Source organism: Ipomoea triloba, chromosome 12 (assembly GCF_003576645.1).
Source record: "Ipomoea triloba cultivar NCNSP0323 chromosome 12, ASM357664v1".
Lineage (NCBI taxonomy): Eukaryota > Viridiplantae > Streptophyta > Magnoliopsida > Solanales > Convolvulaceae > Ipomoea > Ipomoea triloba.
Genome location: NC_044927.1, coordinates 5,880,478 through 5,901,713, shown reverse-complemented (window position 1 = coordinate 5,901,713; position 21,236 = coordinate 5,880,478). Strand labels below are relative to the sequence as shown.

Here is a 21,236-nt window from a genome sequence, read left to right as displayed (position 1 = left end):
CCTAACGGCATCTCGTGCGGCCTCAGCTATTTTTCCCCTCAAATAGCTAAGTCAGCCTCGATCCTCTCTCGAAAAGTATGCAAAGTAAGTGATGAGATGGCTACGGAGATAAATAAGGCAAGAAGCTAAAGGAAACACTCGAAGTTTGTAGGGAACTTATATTATTTCCACACTTATTCCTTACTTGGATTCCACTTTTGGATGTTTGTTTGATGGTTTACTAATGAGCCCCTATAAGGGGTATTTATACCCATTCCACTTCCTCAATGGGTGGTGGAGATTGATTTTATCCTACAACTAATATTTATTCTCTAGAATCCTCCATAACTCTCTTTACACACTTGAGAATTCAATAATATTATAGAATGTTCGATGGTTCTCTACACCCCTAAAGTTATCTATATGATTTTAGATCATTATAACAACTATGGGAAACTATGTACAACCCTTAGAAAAGTCCGGAAGGATGTAGCAAATCTCGGCAAAGTGTCCAACGCATCTCGGAAATTTGTAGGAAAGTGTCCCACGCGTTACATCCTCCCCGACTTATTTCGGCGACGTCCTCGTCGCCTTATATGCCTCCAATCGTCTCGGACGTGCCAAATATCATATTTGCGTTCCAATGTTGCCTCGTACTCGGATAGCCCATTTGACTTGCGCACCTATTCTATGTTTTGGTCGAAAGACTTAACCACCACAGGTTGTGCTCGTTTTGGTACCCTCAAGGGATCAGCTTTCTTGACCCATTTTACAACTCTCATGGCCGACAGATGTGATGCTCCTTTCACCCATTTCACAAGGCCCTCGGTGGCTAGAATCATGCATGTAGCCCTTTTCTCCAGAATGCGCACCGTGTTAAACGATGGCATTGGGATGGTTGTGGCTTGTCGAAGAAAGTCCATCCCAAGCACGATCTTATAAGCACAATAGCGATAAGGATGTTCTGCCTTAGACACTAAAGTCTGGCCAAGTTAGGCACGCCGACCCGATTTAGTTTGGGGAGCCTGTCGATGGTCTAGAACTTGACGATGAAGTAGATTGATGCAATTCGACGGCACAACTGGTTGGATGCTATTGCCGCATCCCTGATGAGCCTATGGCAAGGCGAAACCGGTTGGAACATATGAGCGAAGGCTGGTCGACTGGGTATGAGAGGCCTCGGGACGCCGCACGAGCGCTGTGCGCTGCGCCGGACTCTAAGCCCGTGTCAAAGTGGTATCAAAGCGGGACGTACTTATGTTGCTGCGCGTTATGGTAGGGTCTTTAGGAGGTGAGGACTATGCGGGCATTGTGGCTTGGGGGATGCCCGTGCTGATGACTGCTCCACTCCGGAGATCCGCAGGAGCGGATCGATCCTCGCGAGGAAAGGGGGACTCGGGTGGCCACCAGCCAACCGGACTGTTTCGAGGAAGGCCTTGGCGGTCCTGGCGTTGCGGCGTGTATGCAACCTATTGTATGGCGATCCTTGGGGCGGAGTCCATCTCCCCTAGCACGAGGGTGTGCTAGATGTTGGATGGGGGAGAGATTCACCCGTAAAGCAAGCTCAGTTGGTCCATTTACATTCATTAGGACTTAACACGGTCACGAAAAAACGTCCGTGACACATAACTCCTATAAAAGTGACCCTATCTTCAAACATTGCAAGACAAAGTGTTGGATTTGAAGAACGAGTTAGGATATTATTTGTAAGCCCTACATAAGAACCTACTGAAAGGAACAAAGCTTTACATGGGCTTGAACTCCGATACACCTTGGTTGAAAACATTTATTTGTAGTGGTGATCTCAATAAAATGATTAACTTATTATTTTTAAGATCATCCAATCTATGTCCTAACACACCTCATAAAATGTATTTATATTTAAATAGTTGATAGCATTAGAGTTTAGTAAATAACAATAAGTAATTTTTTCAATATTAAATTCTTTCATTTCTTCCTTCTTCATAATTGATTAATTGTCTTAATTTTTTTTCTTCCAAGGAGTTAGCCACCACTCCAAGCAGGCAAATTATTGCATGGACCATGATCCACACAGCTGTGTGGACCAAAAATAAAAAGTACATTATTTGATAGTATATATCAAATAATATACCTTCAGTACAAAAATAATTACCCTAAAATAATGTACTTACAGTACAAAAATAATGTACCTTCAGTATAAAAATAATGTACTTTTTATTTTTGGTCCACACAACTGTGTGGACCATGGTCAATGCAATAATGATCGCTCCAAGCAGTGCTGGTTTGATACGAGACCATATCAGCATTTGCCACCACCACCCCCAAAGTAATGCTCAAGGCTATATGGTGCGGTAGCTTTCATTGGTCAATTCATTTTGAGGGCTATATGAGGTACAATATATATAAGCAATTGTTATCAGGCAAACATTGGAAGAACAAGATGTGGGCATGTTTAGAGAATCCATAGATGAGTGGATTACTAGCTTTACACTTACAAGTTACAATGCATGACTAAGGTGGTTTCAACACATTTGGGCTCAACGTTTATGAAAAGTGATATTAGAATCAAATTCATTGATGCTAATCATCTAGCTAGCTCTACATGGTACTTTAGCTAATTTAACCTAAAAACTACTTGTGGCATAGAGCTATCAAAACAATAAAAAAAATATAAATGGTGTATAGGTATAAGGAGCAAAATAAGGTTACATGTGCTCTTAAATTTGATAAGATACTTTCTTTTTCATCTATTGAAGTTCAAAAAATCTTAAATAAAAATGTGTTATTGGAAGCTCCAGAGTCTCTATCAGAAAAACTTATTTGACACTTATAATTAAATACGGAGTATAAAATTTTGTCTACCAAACACAAATAGACAAAAATAATTATTTAATACTACTATCATTTAACTAGTCTGATCCGATACCACACCATAAAATTAGGATCTACAGCATTCCAGATGCTCGGGACTCGGGAGCACCTTGCTAAGAAGCTAATCGTTCATTTCACAGACAGAGAGTGAGAGGGAGGGAGGGGGAGAGAGAGAGAGACAGTCTCTGTGTGTGTGTTTTTAGTTTGGTAGTGACTCGGCGATTTCATAGGGAAATGGCAGACGAACAGACTAAGATTATGATCGCAGTGAACGAGTCGACGATGAAGGGGTATCCACACCCATCTATCAGCAGCAAAGGGGCCTTCGAATGGACTCTCGACAAGATCGTCCGCTCCAACACCGCTGGCTTCAAGCTCTTATTTCTCCATGTCCAAGTTCCTGATGAAGACGGTTCTCTCTCTCTCTCTCTCTCTCTCTCTCGCTCGCTATGTGTGTGTGTGTATCTATTGCTTTCAAATGTCAATATTAGGGTTTTATAACTTGATATATATTGCGGTTTCCGATTATATTCGGGAAAAATGGTTGAAAGTCCTGAAAGATTTGTTTCGACTTGTATTCCTTTGTTTATCATAAAGCAACTTTTTTGGATTTAGAAGTTTCCTGAACTGTTCATATTTTGGTTGGATTTTGAGAATAGGTGAGAACTGATGTGATGAGCTTTGTGGACTTTTGCAATATGTTATCTTGTCAATTTTCAAAATAAAAACAGTAGTAAAACGCTGTAATGTGCAACTGGTCTGGATTTGTGAACTGTTCACAGGGGAAGGTGAATTTTGGAATAGGTGTTTGACCTATGTGAGCCTCAAGTAATTCCTCTCATGGTTTTGAACTTCCACTTCCTCTGAGTCCTATTTGATTTGATTGGTTTATGTACTACTTTTTTGCATTTGTTTTAATTAACTATGTGCATCTGTGCCTCTGCGGTATCTCCTGGCATTTATCAATCTAAATTTCATATGGATAGAATTGGAAGTGAAAGCCTATGAAATTGCTGGGTTAGATCTAGTTTTCTGTTTGAATTTCCAGGGGAAGTAGGATGCTCTGACAGACAAACTCCTCTAATTGTGTTGAAAGCTTGGTGGCTGTAGGTGGTGGTTGTTGATAGGGTGTTAGCAAACGTAAATGAACAAATTTTAGAGCTTGGTTCATAAACAAACAGAGTCAGAATAGTAGTAGGCTCGTTTGCTAAGAGCTCATGAACAAACTCGTTTGTGTTTGTTTAATAATGTTTACGAACATGTTCATGAACAAGTAGTTATGCATATATATATTGTGTTGTTCGTTCACGAACGAATTGTGATAATGAAAATGAGCATGTGTTTGGTTATTAAGCGTTCATAAACGTGAACGGACATGTTCGCGAACCTGTTCATAAACGTGAACGGACATGTTCGCGAACCTGTTCATAAACGTGAACGGACATGTTCGCGAACCTGTTCATAAACGTGAACGGACATGTTCGCGAACGNTCAAGCTCTTATTTCTCCATGTCCAAGTTCCTGATGAAGACGGTTCTCTCTCTCTCTCTCTCTCTCTCTCTCGCTCGCTATGTGTGTGTGTGTATCTATTGCTTTCAAATGTCAATATTAGGGTTTTATAACTTGATATATATTGCGGTTTCCGATTATATTCGGGAAAAATGGTTGAAAGTCCTGAAAGATTTGTTTCGACTTGTATTCCTTTGTTTATCATAAAGCAACTTTTTTGGATTTAGAAGTTTCCTGAACTGTTCATATTTTGGTTGGATTTTGAGAATAGGTGAGAACTGATGTGATGAGCTTTGTGGACTTTTGCAATATGTTATCTTGTCAATTTTCAAAATAAAAACAGTAGTAAAACGCTGTAATGTGCAACTGGTCTGGATTTGTGAACTGTTCACAGGGGAAGGTGAATTTTGGAATAGGTGTTTGACCTATGTGAGCCTCAAGTAATTCCTCTCATGGTTTTGAACTTCCACTTCCTCTGAGTCCTATTTGATTTGATTGGTTTATGTACTACTTTTTTGCATTTGTTTTAATTAACTATGTGCATCTGTGCCTCTGCGGTATCTCCTGGCATTTATCAATCTAAATTTCATATGGATAGAATTGGAAGTGAAAGCCTATGAAATTGCTGGGTTAGATCTAGTTTTCTGTTTGAATTTCCAGGGGAAGTAGGATGCTCTGACAGACAAACTCCTCTAATTGTGTTGAAAGCTTGGTGGCTGTAGGTGGTGGTTGTTGATAGGGTGTTAGCAAACGTAAATGAACAAATTTTAGAGCTTGGTTCATAAACAAACAGAGTCAGAATAGTAGTAGGCTCGTTTGCTAAGAGCTCATGAACAAACTCGTTTGTGTTTGTTTAATAATGTTTACGAACATGTTCATGAACAAGTAGTTATGCATATATATATTGTGTTGTTCGTTCACGAACGAATTGTGATAATGAAAATGAGCATGTGTTTGGTTATTAAGCGTTCATAAACGTGAACGGACATGTTCGCGAACCTGTTCATAAACGTGAACGGACATGTTCGCGAACCTGTTCATAAACGTGAACGGACATGTTCGCGAACCTGTTCATAAACGTGAACGGACATGTTCGCGAACGATAACAAACACTAATGAACGCATAACAAACGAACACGAACAAGATTTTTAAAATTTTTAACAAACGAACACAAACACGAACACTCCAAAAATCTTAACAAATGAACACGAACAACCTCCGTTCGTTCATGTTCGGTTCATTAACATCCCTAGTTGTTGAGTTTTTTTTGCGTGTTTTTTACCAGTATTACACAAGCCTTTATACTTAATTGTTTGGTTTATGTTGTAAATACAATCTACTTTTAGCCAGTCTATTAAATCTTGTCAAACATTTAATCAATAGGTTTTGATGACACGGATAGCCTCTTTGCATCACCTGAGGATTTTAAGAACTTGAGACACAAGGACAAGATAAAGGGACTCCATCTGCTGGAATACTTCGTCAACCAATGTCATGAGCGTGGGGTACCAAGAGACTCCATTCAACACTGCTTTTCACTCTATTGTAGTGATATACCATATTTTCTGTACCACTCTAATATGTAATGCAACTACTGAAGTTTAATAATGTTATGTGAAAACACTTGCAGGTATCTTGTGAAGCATGGATCAAGAGAGGAGATCCCAAGGATGTCATCTGCCATGAGGTTCAACGTGTGCATCCTGATCTTCTTGTAGTTGGTTGCCGTGGTCTTGGGCCTTTCCAGCGGTATGCCTAGTTTTAACTTCAGTTAGAAAAGATATGGATTATGTTCTATGCCCTTGGTAAACCATGCATGCTGTTGTCATGTTTCCTTCATCAATTGGGAAGTAGGCTCATAGCAGCACCATGCTCCCTCTTTTGGGTGACGACTGACGAGGGAAACCCGTAGTCACTACCCGAGTGCACAGGAATGCACTAGGTAAACCCCGCCTTGTGATCCTAGTCGGTAGAGAACCATAAGGAGGTAACCCAACCTAGGTTGCCCATAGTTGACTTGCTCAAATCAAGAAGGTTGAGATTCATACTTGTGATCTTATAGTTACAAGTTTGTATCTTTACTTCTTTAGCCATCTTGGCTGGGACCGCCTGGGGTTACGCCCACCAGGCTCCCTCTTCATATGGTTTACTTGTGTTCTTCTCACTATGCATGGGGCAACACTACATCACCTCAATTTTGAATTTTTTTGCAGGGTATTTGTGGGAACTGTTAGTGAATTTTGTGTGAAGCATGCTGAATGTCCTGTTGTCACAATCAAGCGCAGTGCATCAGATACCCCTCAGGACCCTGTTGATGACTAAAATGTTTGTGCTATCTATCTGGCATCTATTGATAGATTTACAACTTCGATAAAGAGTTGTTTCATTTCATTGTATATGAATATCGAGTAAATATGTATATGCTCTGTAGTACATTGTGGATTGATTTGAGTCGAGATGTGCCCGAATTTTCTTGAGACAAAATTTAGTATTATTAATGTGTTTAAAATGGCACTTGATTCTGCCAAGTTAAGTTCAACCGAAGATTGTTCTTGTCTTGTGCTTGTTTGGCAGTGATTTTCATCAGTGAACTGGTCAAGAACATCAATGCTTATTGATGATGTTTTCCAGACTTTAAGATCCTCAGAATCTCCATAATGAGCTATTGGAGAGCAGTTCTCCATAAAAAATACTACAAGGGAGAATCTCATCAATAGATCAGGGGAAGAAGATTCAAAACCACACAAGCATTACAGCCATCATTTTAGAGTAATAATAACTAGCTTCTAAAGAGCAGTAAAGTATATCTTATGAAACTAGTTACAACTGTCCTGAAAGTTCATGAAGCCATATACCAATCTACCATCCTATATAAATAAACTATCCATCCCTACTTCAACACAAGAGTCTAAGAAGTCATCTGATTATTTGAATGTCCATCATTGACACAAAAAGGTAGCACTAAGTACTATATATATATATATATATATATATATATATATATATATATTATGGGGCTACAACATCCATTGTGCTCACCTTCTCCAGCAGTCCCTTGATCTCACCCTCCAGGTCAAATTTCTCCTCTTGTGATATTTTTCCATTACACTTTCTCAGCATAGATTTCAGAATGTTGAGGTTCTGCTTGATTGAACCAAACTCCAAAGCATCATCATGTTCCAACTGCGAGTCGAGCAAGACTCTGGGATCCTGCTTGTGTGGAGAGTAACGTAGCCTGTAGTTAACATGGGCAGCGCCAAATGGGCTTTGCTTAACAGATTTCTTGAAGGCCGCTTCTGCATCAGAGCCATTCTCATAGACAACTTGAGCGCAGTTAGATTTATAGAAGGTATTAGTTTCCTTTTCATTCAAGTCACCATACCTGCTGAATATTCTAACAAGTTCTTCTTTAGATGGCAGAGGATAGCCAGGTGAAAATGTTACGATGAGGGATTTTCTGGTAGCTTCCTTATCTTCTGCTTCCCCAGAAGATGTTGAAGCGGGTTTCTTGAGCTCAGATGTCTCTGCCTTGGCCAGTTTAGTCCGCTTTCTTCGTTGCTGTGACTTAGCATTAGTTGCACTCGGTACATCTACATGGTTTTCTATCGGGGAGCACAGTGATTTTCTCTTCCTCCCAGATTGCCTACTGTTATGCACCTTGTAGTTTGTTCGATTTAAATAGACCGACTTCCTGAATGCACTAATAAATTCTCTAACCATATCAAGGGTTCCAGAGTTGCTTGAATATAGAGGGTCAATGGCAGTAGATTGAAACTCTGTTAAGACTTGATTTATAGATGCATTCATATAAACGGTTCCAGGTATCTTCTCATGATTTTCTTTGCCAATTTGAGTTTCCATGTCAAGATCATCAGGTTGTTCCAGAACCTTTTCCTTCATTTCCTCGGAATTATGGCCCGAAATAGGAACTGGTACGACTTCTTCTGCAGCAGGCTTCATCTGCTCGCCAACTCTAGCAGTTTTGGAAATTTTTTCAGATTCTGCTTCAAATTCTCTCTTAGCACTCGACCTCCCAGTAATCCACCTAGGGCTTGTATATGGAGGTGATAGATACTTGCTCTTTTTCCTTTCCCTTGAAGCAGGACTCTTTTCAGCTTCTTCTTTGGCCTCTCCTACATTGTTCCGAGAACCATTTTCACTGCATTTAATGAACAAAGGATTCCTCCTTTTCTTTGCAATTTTAGCTGAACTATAGCAGTCGGTCTCCTTCCTACATTCCTTAATACCCGTTTCAGTAACCTGAGCAACACCCCCACCATCGCTGTTATTTCCAACATCGGACCTGACATTTTCTCCCATTAGTTCAGCCACGCTTTTCTGTTTCCTAGGGTGGTAAAGATTATCATCAGCAAGCACTGGACAATTTATAGGGCCAGTATTTCGGTAAGAAACCTGTTCGTCTTCCAGGGGACCCTTGATAGGTACCTCAATTGGAACATTGAGGTCAGTTCCATCCACAGCATGATTTCTGGTCTTATCCTCCAGGCCTTCAATTAGACCAGGCTCACAATACACAGATAATCGGCAACCCCCTTTTGACCTATAGAAAGCAGATAGCCAACTAGTCAGGGCAACATACTCGAGCCTACTGGGAACAGAAGTGGTCCGTGCAAGATCCCTCAACTTTAAAACTACCAGCCGAGGGTCATAACTAGGAAGCAAAAGCGTACGGGTGTCTCCTTTTGGTACGAGAACTCCCGTCTTGATTCCAGCGTTCATTGCCAGGGGCCAACTACGTCCATCAATGTGCTCTTGTGGTATACATTGGCAAGTCATTCCCAACACCAACAACATGCCAATTTCATCGAGAGCCTTATCCACCGCATTAAGGAAACTCCTAATACTGCTCTGCTTCGACATCTCCTCGAAGTTGTCAGCAAAGGGCTTCAGCTGCGATGGTAGGCACCAAGAGAAAGAGCCATCCCCGAAGTAAACCACGAGGAGCCTACCCGTCTGCCTGTACTTCTCCGCAAACTCAGAAGCATCAGATGGGTCGTAAATCCGGCCAGGCCACCATGGATGACTCTTGATTTTACCCCAAACATAGTCACCTACAGAATAGGTGTGTTCAGAAACACTATCATTTCTCTCATCATCATCATCATCATCAGCTTCATTTCCTGATTTTTCATCCTCATTAATAGCTTCAGTTTGTGGCTTCTCCTCAGTAGAATCCCCATCCCCGTTCTTCAAAACAGGAGAATTATTTCCTCTAAGTGCCAATTGCTCTTTCTCAGTCTCCAATGTACCATGGACTTGTACCAAAAGAGAAATCCCATCACCAACAAACTCATTCACAGAGTCCCCATTTTGAACACCACAATCACTGCCCAAATTTCCATTATCAGCAGGGGGGGTTTTGGGATTGGTCAGTTCAGTAAAACCAGCCGCTAGGGTTTCAGCGGTCTCTGCTTCTTTCTGCGTTGCCATTTTAGGGAAAATATCTTATAGATTGCCCTATCTAATATCCCGATAATCGCGGGGGCCAAGTCTGAAACGAGACAAACAAAAAGTAATATTATAGCTCGAACCACGAACCAAGAAACAAGGACGAGAAAAAACAGAACAAAAATAGTAATAGCCCCAACATAGGATACACAGGAAACCTAGGGATTTCGCTTCCTCATGGAAACATTCAGCACGAGTAAACAAGTGAAGAAAAGGGCATTATTACCTCAAGAAAAAATCGGGCCTTGAGATTCTCTTCTTCAACCAGTCAACACAGATTTCTGAAGCTTCTAGGCAGCCTTCTTCTTCTTCTTCTTCTTCGACTTCCAAAACAAAGAAATGGAGAAGTCAAGAAAGTTTGAGAAACGAATAAAGCGATGAATAGCGATTCGGCAAAGCAAGCGAGCGCTTATCTCAAGATCAAAATATCACATCATTTTACTGCTCGAAAGTCGAAACCTTTTTATTTAATACGTTGGGAGTTTTTTTTATTTGTTTTTTAAGACGGTGGTTTTTCGGAGAGGGTGAAGTGAAGTGAAGAAGATCGATCGCGGAGGTCTCACTCGCTGGGATGCAAAAATAAAAGCATACTCGCTTGAGGTTGAGGTGGTGAGCAGTGTCGCCACCCAATGCTTGAGAGACAGGGCTGAGGCCGTACAGTAAGACCCGTTTAAAAGATTCCACCAGAAATAGCATTAGCATTAGCATGTACGGCAACCTCACGTTTTGGAGAAGAGGGGTCTTTGACTCTTTTCCACTGCGTGAAACAAAACAAAACAACGTTGGCCAAGGGGCATGGGCATGGGGCTTGGTTTGTGAGTCTCAATAATGGCAATAATGGATTCGAGCGGAGCCACCCAACCAACCAATTGTATAGTTGTACTAGTTTTATACACGTGTTGCCTGGATGAGTTAATGCCCAATGTTTATATTTAAATAAATACGAAGTATTTGAAAGTATATCAATACAAGATTATATAGGAGAAATTTATACATGAATAATTGAATATCGAATTTTTTTATTTAAATATTTAACTCAAAGCATATGAATCCAAGATAATATAGAAAATTCATTATAATTATTACTAAAATAAATGTTTGCAACCTTGTAAAATCGATAGTCTAAATATTTGGTAAAAATGATAGTCTAAATAAATACTATTTTTAATTTGAATTTTTCTAAGTGTTCTTAATTCTCTTTTGAGTAACATTGTCATTGTCTTCGTCTTTACTATTTGTTCTCTTCCTTTTTGTGGTAGTGCGTTATTTGCAATTCGGATATTGTTGGTAGCATAGATGACAACGTCATGCAATGAGATTATGATATAGGAGCTATGGACTTTCCTTTAGGTGTTCTGTTTGGGTTCATTTGGTTCAACCATTATTGTTGAATGAGTTATTGTGGATAAATAAATCCATAGTCTAAGAAAAAATATTAAATTAATTAATAAAAATTTAAAAATTTAAAATATTATGTATTCCAAAGATATTAAAAGGTAGTTTCTCACTTCAATTTGCTGGGTAATGGGTTATTTGAGTACTTTCATTGTCAACAAATCTCCCAAGTAGTTAATATGATTGGTTTCAAACTATTCTTTTTTATTTTTTTCATGGTATTAAAGAAATACATATGTATCATTTTTTTGGTGTAACTACTAATTTATTTAATTGAATAAGAGTAAAATAGAATGATTCCGCTTCAATTTGTTGGGTTATTATTTGAGTACTCTCTTTGTCAACCAATCCCCAAGTAGTTAATATAATTAGCCTCAAATTATTTTAATTTTTTTTCATAGTATTAATAAAATACTTGGTAAATAAATATATAACATTATTTTGTACTATAACTTTGATATTCAATTACAAGATATTGTAAAAATAAGATAATGGACAATGTAATGAATATCAATTGATAAATTTGAATGTAAAGAATCTTTGCATGAGAGAAAATAAAGACAATATAACTAATGAAATTATTTTTCTTATTTAATTTAATTTTTTGATAATGAATAATTTTTTCAAATAAAGGTATTGTAGACACATAATTCTAAATTAAAGAAATACATATGTATCATTTTTTGTTGTAGCTACTAATTTATTTAATTTAATAAGAGTAAAATAGGGTGAGAAACTTAATTATGTCAAATTTGATTGAGATGAGGTTCGAACCTAAGACCTCTCTTATAGAAATTAATGGCTAAGTTAAAAGTTAACGGAATATTAACAGAAAAGAGAATATTTAACGGAAAACTTAACGGATAATCATAAAAGTAAGGTTAAATTAGGTAATTTCTATTAATAATATTAATCTGAATTATCTTAACCATCTATTTGATTAAATAATTCATCTGAACCATCCATTTGATTAAATAATTTGACCGCCATTTTTTCTACTCATTTTAGGCCTAACTCTCTTTGGCTCTTATTGACCTATTATATTATAGGTTTAATTAATGCAGGTATGTGATATTAATTATCGGGTATATATATATTTTTTAAATTTTACAATTTAGCGACGGACAAATATTGTACTACGTAGTAAATTCATAGCAAAGTATCTAATAAAATAAAGAATACTGACGAAATAGCGATGGAAAAATACGTAGTTAACTTTAGTGACGAATCATTCCATCACTAAATCGTAGCTAAATGAAATGAAATTCAAATAATAAAAACGAATTAGCAACGACACATTCCGTCGCTACAGATAGCGACGGAAATTTCCGTCACTAGGTCTAGCAATGGAAAAATTCGTAGCTATTCCCTCGCAAAGTTCGTTATCAAATCGTCGTCGTAGCAGTTTAGCGACGGAAAATTTATGAGTTTAGCGACGGATATTCTATCGCTATACGTAGCGACGAAAGTTTCCGTCGCTAATTCGTCGCAAAAATCAACGTCGAAATCGTCGTCGGATCGAATGTAACGATGGATTATTTTAACGTAGCGAGTAGCGACGAACATTTCCGTCGCTAAATTCTAGCGACGGAGTCCGTCGTTAATCCGTCGCTAAACAGTTTAGCGACGGATTTTACCCGTTTAGCGACGGAAATCGTCCGTCGCTATTTTCAGGTTTTTTTTGTAGTGATGTTATTTAGTTTCATTTTATACACATTGTAGTTTCCTTTTATTTTGAGCATGTCGTAGACATATAATCATTTGAACTTAACAACTGCTTTGTGGACCCGTTGAACGTAATAGTTACTGACTTATTGTGTAGACCCGTTGAACGTAACTGCTGTTGTGTGGACCTGTTGAACGTAACTGTTGCTATGTGGACCCGTTGAACGTAACTGCTGCCGTGTGGACCCATTAAACGTAACCGTTGCCGTGTGAACCATGGCCCACTGTGTAATGATTGATAATTTGCTCCACCAACACAACACAATGAGCACACTTCACATTTTCAATTTAAGATGAATAACAATAATAGAAGGAAATTTCTATTTTCATTTTCAACTTTTAAAAACTTCTTTTTAAAAAAAAAAAATCTTTAATTCAAAATTTGAAAATGTGTTCAAGTTCAATGATATTTTAATTTTCAAAATACAAAATTTTTTAATTCAAATTATTTTCTTTCAAAAAAAATAATAAGTGTCATTAATATTAATAAAACGTTGGTGGTGATACATGTAAGTACACTGCATTGTTATGAGATAGGTAATGGAGGAGCGAAGTTAGAAATATTGTTCAATGGGGAAAAAATTAAAGCATTTTGAAATAGGGTAACAAAATATAAAGGTTTATTGGTGGAAAAAATTTAAACATTTGCACTTTGCTTGATGTAATTATATCGAGTTAATTTCATTTTTGGTCCTACTATTACTATGACATGACCATTTTTTGTCATTTATCAACAAAATAGTTAAAATATCGTTAAATACAAATATACAATGACATTTTGGTCTTCAATTATGGATTTTCTCAAAAAATTAAACCTAAAAAATATAGCGGTTCAACCTATTTTGTATAAAAAAAGATTAAATGTCTTTGTATTTAACAATATTTCAACAATTTTGTTGATATAAAAATAGTCATGTCACAATAATATTAGGACCAAATGTTGAAGTTCTAATAAAAAAGGACTAAATGTGGATTGCCACATATAAATCTAGGACAAAAAATGAAATTACTCAAAAAGCCAATTAAGCCCTTAAACTTTTAAAAGTTGCAATTAAGCCTTTAAACATATTATTTTAGAGCAATTAGGCAAAAAAATTGGTTGGTGACCAATAATTATAGGTCACTAAGATCGATTATGACGATATTTCGGCAAAAAACACCGACGAAACGGTCGCCCGTGTCGATTGGTTGCCTTCTTCGGTGAAGGAGAAGGCAACCAATCCACACCGGTGACCATTTTGCCGGTGTTTTTTGCTAGAATATCGTCGGAGGTTCGGCGGAATCTTAGTGACCTGTAATTTATTTTTGGACGTAATTGCTCTAAAATAATATGTTTAAAGGCTTAAATAATACAACTTTAATTGACTTTTTGAGTAATGTTCATGAGCCTATTTGACCTTTTTTTCCTTTAAAAAAAAAAGCAATTTTACCTTATTATACTACCCATCTTACCATTAGGATGACACAATCTAAATGTGTTGTATTGGACTATTATTTGGCAACAAAGTATCTACCTAATAATAACATTTTTCAAATTATCATTGTTGGTCTCAAGGTAGTGAGAAATGGGGAGGGCGGAGGGGGATGAATACACTTTCTATGATTTTTTGAAAATAGCTTTAGTGAGCTAAAATTTCAAAATGTATGTTTCAAATATTATTTCAATCAAAAAATCAAAGTGTGTTGCAAAAGGCTTAAAGAAAACAGCCTAAATGATTTTGTAGCAGTTTACTTGGAAACATTTGTGCGTGTGCATGTATGTGTCAATGTGTGTGTTAAGCTTGAATAAATATGTTGGTTTTGTGACCAATGAGGCTTAGCCAACATTATCGTAATTTCAACGAATAATATATGCATCCAAGACCGGGCCGATGGCTACTTCCAATTCAAGTGCCACTTATCTTAACACAAGATACTCAAATAATACCAAATGCAGACCAATACTAGCTTTATGAAGAGTACACCAAGAAAATACTTCTGGATAAGAGATGTGAGTCACCAACGGACTACTTAAATACCAGGTCTTAACCAGTGTTTTTCCTAGACATGTACAATCACTCTACCAGGATCAATTCCTACAAATAGTATAAGAAATGAATATTGAGTAAGAGAGAAATAGTAACAACAAGGAAACACAACCTCTATAGGTATAACCCGATAGACCAGGGTAGAACCACGAACAAGAATGAAAGTACTTTTCTATAAAGAAAATATTACAACATCTTTCTATATAACAAGGAAGAGACAATGGAGGATTTCTCTCTTGATATAAAGAAGGAGAACTACTATAAGAAAGGAGATTTTGTGAGTGATTTTGGGATGATGAGAATGAGAAATGAGTAGGGTATTTATAGGTGGATTTTAGGGTTAATCTTGTAATTAACCTCAAGTTCAAGGTGTAAAATCCACTCATTATTATATCATCCCTTACCTAACACACCATTATTGTGGATATTATGTCATTCCTTACCTCATACTCCATTATGGTAGATATTATGCCATCCTTTGCATCACACTCCATAACAAGATATTTAATTTGTCCGGTATTAACTTTGATTGACGAGCTGTAATTCTGACTGGGCTCTGTATATGAACTGGGCCGCCATATATATTTTGGTCATTTTATCTTTATGGGCCCGTAATACCATATCCAACAAGATAAATAATAAAAAATACAAAGTATAGGGTTAGAGAGATTGAGGCAAGTGTTTAAATATTGAAAGGCTGAGGGCTTTCAGAAAATCTGCGTAATCTTGTGGAGATGCTCGTTACTCGTATTTTTCGTCTTGTCTAACACTTTTTGGTGCTCTAATTTTGGTCCTGGAACTTCTTTAAGGCTTGGTATATTTGATCAATAAATTTACCTCAATTCTGAATACTAACTAGAAAAGTGTTAACCAACTCTTTGCCCTTCTCCTTCATGATCTATCGGTTAAGAGTCTTTGCTGCCATCAGGTATAATCTAAATGATCATGAAACTCCTTTATGATTTTTGTGTTGATAGGGGCTTCTTGGGGATGACTTGTGGGTGTGCTGGACGGTTGGTCTCGTGGCGCCCTCTTATATATATAGCATATAATATATAAAAAAAACTTAGAGGAAAAAACGGACATAAATAAATGGTATAACTTTCATTCATACTTACTATATTTTTAGATTTTAGATTAGATATGACTGATTTTCGCGGCGCCCTCTTGCTAAGGCAATTTTGTTATTTGTAATTCAGTTTAGTACAGTACTGGTTTAAGCTAAGGCACATTGGCATTCTAGTTTTAACTTGATATTGTGAAATAAGCTACTTAAACTTCAGTAATTGAAGCAGTAGGGAAAAAGGGAGGAGCTGGAATTGAAAACTACTCCGTAAAATTTATTACATTCATTCATGCATCAAAATCGTTACAGATTAATTAGCAAACTGTAACTGTTAAAGTTTGCGGGAATTGCAGAGGTTATTTTATCACCAATAGTTAGAATTAGCTTGAAAGGAAGCTGTCACTGAAAAGTGAAGCCAAACCATACACCCCACAAACGCACTTTTAATTCATCATTGAATATTTGAATGGCTGGCTATTCAGTATATATTATGGAAATCTCATGAAAGCTGAAGCAGAAGTACATTGAGTGTATGACCCAAGTAAATTTCTATATTGTATTAGCGTGCTAGAGGCTAATCGTCTCACCACCTTCGACGCCTCGTACCATACCAATAGGCGAAGGCAGCGATAGATGCAGCCAATACAACACCAGCCGTAGCATGCCAAACATATAACGGTTTGTCCACAATAAAACCAGAGCCACTCGCATCAAGAGGCTGTGAAGGTGGTGGCGTGTGACTCAATGTTAGAGCGAATCCCACGCCTTCCGTTTCAAGTTCAGCTAAGTCTTCAATTCGGGGTTTCAGCCGTGTGGCCTTGGATATAGCTTCGTACTCTTCTTTGGTTCCACCCTCGAGAAAAGATCCGACAAGGTGGCCGTTGTTCACCCAGTATGCCCCGAAACTATGCCCTGAAAAATCACCAAAATGAACTACTTCGCCCGTATTGTCTCCGTAGAATTGCCATGAGAGCGTGAACACTCTGGAGTAGAAAAATGGCAGGTAATCAAAATCTGTTGTGTTCTCTGGATCCAAGATTGCACTCACAGCATGCCTCGCTGATTTCCGTGCAGAGTCGACATGCTCAAGCCTGCGTGTTTCACCAAAGATTTTGACGGGAAAAGCAGCAACATCCCCAACTGCATACACTGAGCTATTGCTTGATTGCATTCTCCCATTTACTTTTATCCCCCCTTTCTCCAATGTCAGTTGGCCTTCAAACAGGCTAGTATTTGGACGGATTCCTATTCCAACCACAACCATATCCGCAGGAAGCTTAGTGCCATCTCGGAGATTAACCGCAGTAACCTGCATCAGCAGATCATTGGTCCCAACTTTCATAATTAGTAATTAGCATACATGGTTGAAAATCAAATATCTAAATGCATTTATTTCAACAAATACCATGGTTGAAAAAATCGCTAGGCGCTCAGGGGACGCCTAGCGCCTAGACGGGGATTAATCCGCGCCTAGGCACCCGTGTATTTTTTAATTTATTATTTATTTTTTTAAAAATTTATATATATATTTTTTACATTTTTGATAATTATAAACTATTTAATACTTCAATAGTTAATACCAAAATATTAAATATTAATCTAAAAAAATCTAGAGTTTGAACAATTTAAGGTTATTTCGCTCAAAATGATGTCATTTTGAGTGAAATAACCCATTTTAAAAAGATGAGAACAATAGTTAATAGACCGACAAGGCGACCTAGTCGACGCCTAGGAAGCCTAGGCGGCGGTTAGCGCCTAGGTGGCCTAGGCGGCGCTTAAGCAGCATAGTCGGCCACCTAGCCGGCCAGCCGCCTAGACCACCAATTATGGTGATACGCTGCGGCCGGCCAACGCCTAGCGCCTAGGCGGCGATTAATCGGTGCTTAGTTGGAATTTTTGCAACACTGATAAATACTTGTATCTGACTACATGGAAGAGTCACTATTGTCACAGAAATGGAACTACAGCATTCACAACTGTCCAAAGAGCATACATTTCATATGACTGCAGATAATCTTGATGTACTAATTTCTTCAAGCCATTTGCTGTAGAATATTTTTATAGGTTCAGCTTAGTAATGTAAGTATACTTACCTTCCCATCATCATCAAAATCAAACGATGTTAAGACAGTTCCTTTAGTAAACTTCACTCCTTTAGACTCGTAAAACTCTTCATAGTAACTTGCAATCTTCGGAGTAAAAAGCCGGCCCACTAAACCAAAGGAAAAAAAAAATAAAGGTGAATATTAAGAAATCTTGGATTAAACCTAAAACAAAACTTTTACCCCAAAGAACATTTTTAGAATTTCAGGGTTTTAGATACTTATTATTTGATGATTGCAAAGAAGTGCAATAGATAAATAGATGGAATAAACTGACAACTCAGAGACAAATTGTTCTGCCAAAGTTTCCATCTGTTGTTCAAGCACCCTGTAGAAGCTTGCTAAATGATTTTAAAGCATAAGATAACTACTCACTACAGTGTGCTTCTGGGAAGACCATAGTGACATTTATTTTGTTTATTGCCAAAGAAGCAGCACATTCCATCCCAATGTATCCACCACCAATGACCACAGCATTTTTACCAGAGCATGATTGGATAACGTTTACAAGCCTGTTTGCATCATCCAAATCTCGTAAATAACAAACATTATCAGCATCTGATCCATGCACTCCAAACTCTTCAAGCTTCAACGCCTAATTCAAACATGTGAATCAAACTTAGATCAATTTATACATGTTTGACATTTCATCAGAAAGGTTAACTTAGTAATATGCTTCTTGTTGGCTAGAAGGTTATATACACATTCATCGATCATTAATTCCAAACTTTTCACTACAAGAATTCAATGAGTTAGTTTTATGCAAATCAAAGATTTGCTCTTTATACCTTTGTACACTCATTGTCTATTATAGAGCTTAATGAGTAAATGGCATTATCACTGGACAAGAAATCATCATTGTTCACTGGTCAAAAATTGTACTGTTGTTACTAGCTCAATCCAAGGAGTGGCTGCTAAAGTATTTCTAATTTTCTATATTAAACTGCCTGCCCATGCATCTTGCTGAAAAACTAAAAACTAATCTGATGTGGTGAAAAAATCAATCAGATAGGTGCAATAATAATTTAAGTACCCGAGCACCAGTTGCAATAATGAGAAACTTGTATGTTATAGTCTCTCCAGTTGCAGTTAATAATGTCTTCCGCTTCACATCAGCTGACTTAACCCGAGTTCCTAGAACCAATTCAATACCTATAAACAAAAATGCAATCAAACAGAAATCATGATAAAAGTAAACATGCAAGTGACCCTTAATATTTTAAGGATTAGTATTTCAGTAATTGTCCTTGAAATTTGCAGTTCAAAATCAACTTTTGCATAAGGAAAAATCAGATATGCAATTACCATGTTCTTTGTACCATTTTGGTGTTAACCTCTCCTCATTAGTACCTACACAACAGTGAAATGCAGGGATACGTGCAGGAGCTGCATGCCACAAAAAGATATTTTTTGAAACACAGAGTTAGCAGGTGTACATGAAGTTTCGATAGGATTACAGGGGAGATTACTTCTTCTGAGAAATTCAAAATGGAGACATGTTTAAGTAACAAAATCACAGTATTAAGGAGAAAATCAAGCTAAAGAATTCCGGGATGCAACCAGGAACAAATCAAGAAGAGTACCTTCTGGAAGTAGATATCCTTTGCTCAATGCAGGCCTTTCATATGGTGCAACCTGAAAACTCCATAAGAATTTCAACATACTCCTTTTGAGTGCAGAGATAAGGAAAATCAAACTGAAATTTAGTGATTGATAACACAGAAGAACCAATGACAGTTCTCAACTTCCATCACACTTCACTGAACAGTATGCAGTTTCTTAAATGCAGCAATAAGCAAAAAATCGTTACCAACAGAATTACCTATCAAAAAAATTCCCAAAGAAAAATGAAAGGCAGAAAGGGAACAAGAGGGATTGAGGGAATAAGTTCATTTGGATATAAAGGAACCTGTGACACAGTTCCACAGCAATTTGAAATTAACATTTAACCGTGCCACAACCATCAAAGCAACTCCCTCAAAATCTAAACTTTCATTCTACACTCTTATACACTCTTAAAAGTTCATAAGAAGCAAACAACTGAAACGTTAAAATGTGTCATTAGACCTAAATAAACAGCCTTCCAATAACAATTTTGACTCCGAAAATTTCATTGCAAAGTCCTGTCCTTAACACACCTAATCAGAACTTTAGACCAAAGGTCTAACTGTATCATTTACTCTACTTTGCAGTTTGCAGCATTAGATAAAGCACAGAAAAATGTAATATACCAATCAAATGTTAGTTCTTATAATTCAAATTCCCTTAACCCCAACTCCATACGACTGAAAGAAACCACCAATCGCGATTCACAACTATCCAATCGAAAGGTTTAAGCACAAACACGAAGCGGAGCATTCATTTCACCAGATGCACAATTGCACAGCACAAATAAATAAATAAATCAACAGAATACGCAAAAGGAAACTTTCCGTGAAAATATATTAAAAATAAAAAAAAATTTAAAAAAAGAAGAAGAAATTCATACTGTTTCTTGGGAGATGATGCAAAGTTCGCCGGGAGAGACGCCTCTCTTCACAAATTCATGGGCTGCATACCCAGCTCCCACTCCTCCGCCGACTATCACATACAGAAACGCCCTTCCCATTTCAATTAATGAATTGATTAATTACCAAATTAATAATGAATTAATGATAATATTATTGATTGATTGATTGATTATATGATCCAGGCAGCAATTAAAAGTGTAAAACCCTCCCTCCCTCCCGCTCTTTCTTCCCCTTCACAGTGGACACACAAATTTGAACACCAAATGAGCAACCTCTCACCATTTATCCTCAATCTGTAATCCTATTATCAATTGATTTGAATTGACAACTCTACCCTTCCATTCCATGGACCACGGATTCCCCCATGGATATTATATTAGCAGCCCTCAAAAAATTCCTTAATTTTAATAGATTTTATAAAATTACTTGACGAAATGTGATTTTTCTTTTTTAAATATCTTAAATAGTTGGGAGAAGAACGAATTCGTTGCTCTCACTGGAGGTAGGTAATTTCGTTTCTTTAGTGATGCGACCCAAATGTAACCAATAAATGACTCATTGAAAGTCTCGAGTGGCCCGGTAACAATATTCCAATCAAGG

General features: G+C 37.4%; 3 protein-coding genes across 3 annotated transcripts; 1 reads left to right on the top strand and 2 right to left on the bottom strand.

Annotated features, from left to right (window-relative positions):
* The first annotated feature begins 2,899 nt into the window (after positions 1 to 2,899).
* LOC115998249 (universal stress protein A-like protein) lies at positions 2,900 to 6,883 on the top strand. The gene is made up of 4 exons (XM_031237756.1): positions 2,900 to 3,244; positions 5,726 to 5,847; positions 5,973 to 6,091; positions 6,556 to 6,883. The coding sequence occupies exons 1-4, from the start codon at positions 3,067 to 3,069 to the stop codon at positions 6,662 to 6,664; spliced, it is 528 nt and encodes a 175-aa protein (XP_031093616.1). The 5' UTR covers positions 2,900 to 3,066; the 3' UTR covers positions 6,665 to 6,883.
* A 149-nt stretch (positions 6,884 to 7,032) lies between these two features.
* On the bottom strand, positions 7,033 to 10,561 carry LOC115999113 (serine/threonine-protein kinase ATM-like). Its single transcript, XM_031238882.1, has 2 exons — positions 10,038 to 10,561; positions 7,033 to 9,854 (listed from the first exon to the last, which is right to left on the bottom strand). Exon 2 carries the CDS (start codon positions 9,791 to 9,793, stop codon positions 7,352 to 7,354), a length of 2,442 nt encoding a protein of 813 aa, XP_031094742.1. The 5' UTR covers positions 9,794 to 9,854; positions 10,038 to 10,561; the 3' UTR covers positions 7,033 to 7,351.
* Positions 10,562 to 16,434: 5,873 nt separating this feature from the next.
* On the bottom strand, positions 16,435 to 20,840 carry LOC115999725 (monodehydroascorbate reductase 4, peroxisomal-like). Its single transcript, XM_031239617.1, has 7 exons — positions 20,615 to 20,840; positions 19,710 to 19,761; positions 19,432 to 19,512; positions 19,160 to 19,278; positions 18,502 to 18,721; positions 18,118 to 18,236; positions 16,435 to 17,333 (listed from the first exon to the last, which is right to left on the bottom strand). The coding sequence occupies exons 1-7, from the start codon at positions 20,732 to 20,734 to the stop codon at positions 16,608 to 16,610; spliced, it is 1,437 nt and encodes a 478-aa protein (XP_031095477.1). The 5' UTR covers positions 20,735 to 20,840; the 3' UTR covers positions 16,435 to 16,607.
* Between the last annotated feature and the right edge of the window lie 396 nt (positions 20,841 to 21,236).